The sequence below is a fragment of the Medicago sativa genome, chromosome 1, assembly GCF_051527215.1.
Source record: "Medicago sativa cultivar Bolivia chromosome 1, Bolivia_mono, whole genome shotgun sequence".
Lineage (NCBI taxonomy): Eukaryota > Viridiplantae > Streptophyta > Magnoliopsida > Fabales > Fabaceae > Medicago > Medicago sativa.
In genome coordinates, this window is record NC_140749.1 from 66,297,197 (window position 1) to 66,303,967 (window position 6,771).

Below are 6,771 nucleotides of genomic sequence, written 5' to 3' on the forward strand. Positions count from 1 at the left end.
CCTATATGCAATGAAATGAAGCTTCACAATTAACATATTACCCTTTTATCCCTATTTTTCCTATTCTTTTCAAATACATTCTTTCAAAACCTCAACGATTTCATCAATTCAAAAATCCATGAAGAACTTATGCGAACTTAGAAGGACCCTTATGGAAACGAGACTTCAATGTGAAATTGCTTCGTGCTGCGCGATTTGCGGGATCAATAGTACTTATGCGAACTTACAAAGACCGTATGACAATCTAAATATTGAAGATTACGAGTTGCTATTAACTACTCAAACCATAGAATTTTGCCGCAGTTTCAATTTATAATGAACATGATTACTTTCAGGCTCTGTGATGTTCATGTTTTTTCAATTTATTTTTTATGTTGAGTTTGTGTCTCCACATTTTCTTGTGCTGACATCAACGAGAAATAATGAAACGGAAACGTTGTCACATCATAAAATATAATTTATATTTGGTTCAATTTCTCTGCATTTTATTATGATATATTCCACCCCGTTCTATCAATCCAAAACGGAAGAAAAAAGGCCAAAATCACTTTAAAATAGATTGGGGACCAAAATCACACGTTCAAGATTGCAATTAAACAATAACGAGATTACTTTTTTGTTTAATTTTCCTTTCCTTTTGGTATTTGAAATTTTTTCTTGAACTTGATTTTGTTATTATTAAGATATAAATAAAGTAGAATAAATTTGGATCTGTAATTTGGTCTATTCTCTTTGTCCTGGCAAAAATTGGGGAGGTTGAAATGTTTCCTGGATCTGTTTGATTTGGCTATTTCTTTGTCACTGGTTTTTTCTGTCACAAATGCAACCAATACCCAGTTTGATGAAAGTGAATTCATTTTTAATCATCGCAGTTTTTCAGTGCATCAGATCTCAATGGATGAAATAAATTTATTTCTAACCATCTCTGTTTTCTGCAGATCAGAACTTTTGGGTCTGAAATAGACCATACCTGTCTGAAGTCTCATAACTACTTGCATTGCATTTTTGGTGCAGTGTTATTTTCTAAAGTAATAATTATAGACCCTAAAATGCAAATAATGTAAGTTCTTCTAATTATTAACGTATAGTGTTGTAACAATCGCACCCCTATAATGCATCAACTCTCAAAAAAGAAGCATAATAACTGGGGACAACCTCAGACTCAAAAAAGAAGCATATTAATTGGGGACAACCTCAGATTGTATGCCATAAGAGGACAATATCCCCCTAAAATTTTGCTATCATTCAAGAATCCTGTACCCAAATCCTCACAGTTCTATCACCATCAAGACCAGCAGAAGCAATTTTGTTCTCTGTTGGATGACAGGAAACTGATATTACAGTATCTGTATGGCCTTCAAGTTTCTGAATCATGTTTTTCTGCTGAAGATCCCACAAATAAAGGCAGCGATCTTCTGAACCACTAACAATATATCTCCCATTTGTCACGGAGAATGTGGAAGTTAAGCAGTAGACTCTATTCACATGGCCTGAGTACATTTTCAAAGACCTCCCAGCTGCATAGTTCCATAGTTTCTGCATCAAGAAATTTCATATTGTTAAGGAAATTACCAAAGAAAACCCACAATCAACCAAACTAACACTGCTAGTAAAAATACACAAAAAACAGAAGCAACCATTGCATCAACACAACGAAACCTTAGACAAGATCATAGTTTCCAACCCACAGAATTTTGGCAGGATTTGTGACTAATGACATGTCTGAAAGAGCTGCTTTAGGCTCATCTTATGTACTTTTGGAAGAGCTTATAAGAATAATTTACGAAATATCCAGCTCCCAAAATAACTCAGAAACAATTATGTGTTTGGAATCACGGAGAGCTGCAAAACTTATAGTTTTTGCAAAATCGCAGCAGCTCACTGTATATAGGTTCTGCAAAACCATGGTAGCTCACCGCATGATTCTGCCAAACTCACCTTTACACATATGTTAATACGAATTTATCCTAGTTCTCTATTCAATTGTAGAAACAACTTACAAAGAAGCTCTTCTACAATAAGAGCTTAATTAAGTTGTTAATCAAAACATCATACCTACCAAATACCAATCCCTTATCTATGGAAAAATAAACTCCATTCTATTCAGAAAAACGCATTACAGTAGAATGATCAAACTCATCCACAAATTTTCTAAATTTCCAATCTATATGAAGTAAAAGTTTAAAAGCACAAACTAAGCTATGAGAATATGATCATAAATCCATCATATAAATCTCAGAAAGAAACAGAGAACTCACAAGTGTATCATTAAGAGTAGCAACAAGTATGAATTTCCCATTAGGCGAAAATTTCGCAAACGAAACAGCAGGAACCTTATCATCAATCAAAGTCTTCAACAAAGCACCCGAATTTGTATCCCAAATCTTACAAGACCCATCATGACTCCCGGAAACAATAAGCGAACCGTCGCGATTAAAATCAACAGAAGTAACAGGCATAGCATGAGCTTTAATAACATGAACAGACTTCCCAGTCTTCACTTCCCAAACCCTAACCGTCTCATCAAACGAACCCGAAACGATGTAATTGGATTGTGGATTAAAATTGACGCAGAAAACATTGTGTGCGTGACCACGAAGCGTTTTGACGCAGTCGCCGGTGTTAGCGTCCCAGATACGGAGGGTTTTGTCGTCCGAGGCGGAGCAGATGTAGTGGGAATCGGAGGACCAGGCGATGTCGTTGATGCCTTCGGAGTGGCCGGTGAGGCGGTGGAGGAGGGAGAGAGTGGTGGAGGAGTAGATGATAAGGGTTTTGTCGAGGGAAGCGGAAGCGAGGAGGTTTCCGTCGTTGGAGAATTTGACGCAGGAAACGGCGCGCGTGTGGGTTGTTAGGGTTTTGTGGTGACGGTAAGGTTTGTATGGTGGGGTGCTGTTGCTACTCGTCGTACTCGTCGCCATTGATTCCTTTGCCGCTATGTTCGTCTCTTCTTCTTCTTCTTCTTCTGTGTTTTCAATTCCCTTAAATGTTTAATTTCAATCGAAGTTCCAAAGTCCAAACAGAACTTACATATGGTTGTTTTCTTTTCTTGTAGTAGGTAGTATTACAACTATATCCTCGGCTATAAGTATTTTTTTTTTTGGTACAAAAGAAAAACACTAATATTTTATTTTATCGTAAAATGACATATAATGAAAAAAAATTAAGAATAAATATCAATATTTATTTTGTCAAAAAAGAAAATAATATTGGTACAAAAGAAACACTAATATTTTATTTTATCGTAAAATGACATATAATGAAAAAAAAATTAAGAATAAATATCAATATTTATTTTGTCAAAAAAGAAAATAATAATATGTAAATATTCCTTAAAAAAAAATAATATGTAAATATTTTTCTTTAAAGAGACATAATATAATGCAAAGGGAGTAATGTATTTCATTAATAATCAAAAGAATAAAGTAAAACGACTGTCTTTCTTGTTGTCGTCCTTAAGCTAACTAACCTAGTTCTTCTTCCATAGAGGAAAGTGATTAAAGGTCAACTTTTGAACAAAAACCACTTTTCTTAATCGTTTTGTTCCTTTTTTATTTAAATAAGTGATTGACTGATCTCCCTAAATATTTATTTTTTCTTTTATTATTTCGTCGTCTTACTACAACATTATGTTGTTTGTCGTCTTAGTGCAACATTAGTTTGTTTTTTTGTCTTTTTGCGGTGTTTATTCGGCTCATTTGATAGATTATATTCGATCCAGTGCAAATCCAATCTTTTTTTTTTGCATCGTCAACATTACTTATTCGAACCAGTGTGTCCTCATTCCCATAATTAAACCAAATTCATCTCTTGAGCGAAGACATATATGTTGGAATAATTATTTTAATTAATCAACTATGGGTTGACAAAATCAATTATTAAACATTATTAATATTATAAATTATGGCCAATTGTTATTAAGCACTAACTATTAATAAATAATTTAATTGGACTACTATTTTTAAATGGGTAGTGATGGGCTGGACTAATTAGTTAAGCCCGGTGTGAGGTTTTACCCTCAATCGTTTAACTATTTAAACGTCGTCCATTAGATGATTCAACGCAGTGCTGCATAAGGTGAAAACCTAAATGTAAAACTAAACAGTGATGCGGTAGACACTCCTCTCATACTTGTTTTCATCGACAATCTCTCGAATCTTAAAAGGTATATCTTTCAATGATCTATCTTTGTTGATGTTATTGTGAATATGCTATAATTTATATATGTGATCCATTGGCTACACAACTAAAATTCCAACAGATAATAGGATCAGGTTGTATGATATCTTTCTGTCTACTCGTTTAACTGTATGAATATATATATATATCTATGATTTAAAACCATGTGTGTCATATATTTGTTTGATTATTGATAGATGAGTAATATGAAATTGTGTATACCCATTCAAATACAAATATTGTGTAAATCATATAAATCCTAATATATGGATCTATTCTGGATGAAAAATGCTCTTTCAACTAGTTTTGCTAAATCTCAACCAAACTTCCGAAAATGCCATCAATGTGAGTTAAGTCACGCACATGTTAAACCAGCATAACTTAACTCAGGCAGCGTGAGTTAAGTCATGCTGAAGGCCAACGCTGAGTGTCCTTTTAAAGGTCAGACAACAACTCATTTCCTCATTTCTCATCTCAAATCTCCAAAAACACTCTCAAATCAGCCAAATCCCTAATTTCTTCAAGTTCAAATCCAACAACACTCCAATAACAAGTAAGTTTTCACAATCAAACACCATTAACCTTTTATGTTTATATGTTAGATTTTTCCTCTTAAATTAGATTTTTTTTAGTTTTAGGATTTGTTTAAATTTTGTTTTTTTTTTGCAAGAAATGATACAATGTTTACATATAAATGACTTATATTGCTTAATTGTTTAGATGTTTGCATGTTTATGTTGTAGTTATGAGTTTTAAGGTTTATGTATAATTTACACTCTAAGTGTTTGATAAAATGTTTGAATGAGTTTTTCATTGATTGTTTAATTTCTTATGGTGTAGATCTGAAACAATGGACAATTTGTTCAAAGCTCAAGTACGTTTCAACGGTGGAAACCCTCACTTGTTCAAGGTCCGGGTCGATGTCACGCTAAAGAATCTGAAGGATCAACTGAACGAAATCAATCAAGGACTCAATCCCATAGACACAAGGAGGGGTGGAGGACCTTCAGTATGCATGTCCCGATTATTTGCAGACCGAAAAGATAATGATGACAGACGATTACTGCGTGAGGAGCATGTTCTCCAGATATTATCAGGAACACATGTTCTTTAGGAATGAGATGGAAGCTACGTTGCTGAGATCGCCTGAAGATATTCTCAAAAAGTTTGATTCTGCAAGAAAATTATGTTTAGGTAGCCTCATTATTATGTAGTGTCTTTATTTTGTTGGAATTTAAGTTTAATTCTTGTTAGTTTGCTGAAGATGTTGGTATTGAAGTGTCTTATACTAAATGTAAAGATTTGCAAGCCTCTTTGAAAAGTCAAAAGAATGGATAAAACATATGTTGAATTCTACCTAATGGTTGTACAAAAAAAATTTCATCAAATTCCTTCATATAAGATGAGTGGGACATAAGGGAATGCACCTCTAAAATGTTGTTTTGCACTTGATCATGCTCCTCTGTCAATTGAAACTTGTCAGTTGGCAGGACAGTAGGATTAAGTTCAAAGCAACCTCTTGGAATGCATTCATGTTTGTCACTGCTCATCTTATATGAGGGAATTTGATGGAAAAATTTGTACAACTCATTAGGTAGAATGCAACATGTGTTATATCCATTCTTTTGAGTTTTCAAAGGACGCTGCAAATCTTTACACCAAGTATAAGTCACTTCAATGCCAAGATTTTCAGTAAACTTTCAAAACTTAAACTTAAACTCAACATCATCATGATACCACATATATTTAAGGAGAATGTAATGTAATGTAAATGAAATTAAAACTAAATAAAAAGGTGTATTTTTTGAATTGATTTTTTGTACTTGTGCCACTTTATTCGAATTTATTCAATTCGCAACTTTATTCGAATTCACGCTGGGTTTAATTAGTCTTCAAAGACATTATATTTTTTAGATGCCAGAATCATAAAATAAATGCAAATATAAACAAAAATAAATAAAAGAACAAAATTGATACACATAAAATCTCATTTTATTATTATATCGATACATTTACAATAAGATATGTTTCTTGTCTATGGAAGGGGGATTGGGGTAAAACTAAATATGCTTCAGAAGAAGATAGAGGCGATGGGGGGTAAAGCTAAACCTTTAGTGGGTTAAAGCTAAACTTATAGTGGGGTAAAATTAAACCTCTAGTGGTGCAGCGTGATGGGGTAAAGGGAATGGGAAGGAGAAATAGATGGTGGGGGAGAAGGGGATTGGGGTAATGTATGTTTCTTGTCTAACGCGGAAGAGACCTTGATAGTCAACCTTGCACCCAATCAAACAAACATGACACCCAGACAAACCGCACTTCTTTGCAGTGCATTGCCATCTCCATTGACCGTTCATACAATCCCTGAAAATTTCAAAGAGGCCTCTTTCTATGAAAGACCAACGTTGAAAAAACATTATTGTTGTAGAAGAGGAGGAGAGAGTGTGAAATGATGGTGTGAAAAATGATGAAGGTTGGAAAAAGAGCGTGAGTTAAGTCACGCTGGCTTATAACAGGCGTGAGTTTTTTTTTTTTTTTTTGAAAAGCTAACATGCGTGAGTTAACTCACGCTAAAAGTACCTAGCGTGACTTAAGTCA

The 6,771-nt window shown here is 33.9% G+C and overlaps 1 protein-coding gene across 1 annotated transcript; it reads right to left on the minus strand.

The window, feature by feature from the left end:
• Window positions 1–1,050: 1,050 nt before the first annotated feature.
• Window positions 1,051–3,053, minus strand: WDR5B (Transducin/WD40 repeat-like superfamily protein). The gene is made up of 2 exons (XM_085729319.1): window positions 2,259–3,053; window positions 1,051–1,536 (listed from the first exon to the last, which is right to left on the minus strand). The coding sequence occupies exons 1-2, from the start codon at window positions 2,916–2,918 to the stop codon at window positions 1,246–1,248; spliced, it is 951 nt and encodes a 316-aa protein (XP_085585445.1). The 5' UTR covers window positions 2,919–3,053; the 3' UTR covers window positions 1,051–1,245.
• Between the last annotated feature and the right edge of the window lie 3,718 nt (window positions 3,054–6,771).

Excerpts from the sequence above, each read along its gene's own strand:
- WDR5B (XM_085729319.1), bottom strand. The coding sequence starts at position 2,918 with ATGGCGACGAGTACGACGAGTAGCAACAGCACCCCACCATACAAACCT. Across the intron at positions 1,537-2,258 it reads CTACTCTTAATGATACACTT|AAACTATGGAACTATGCAGC; the intron begins GTGAGTTCTCTG and ends TTCTTGATGCAG.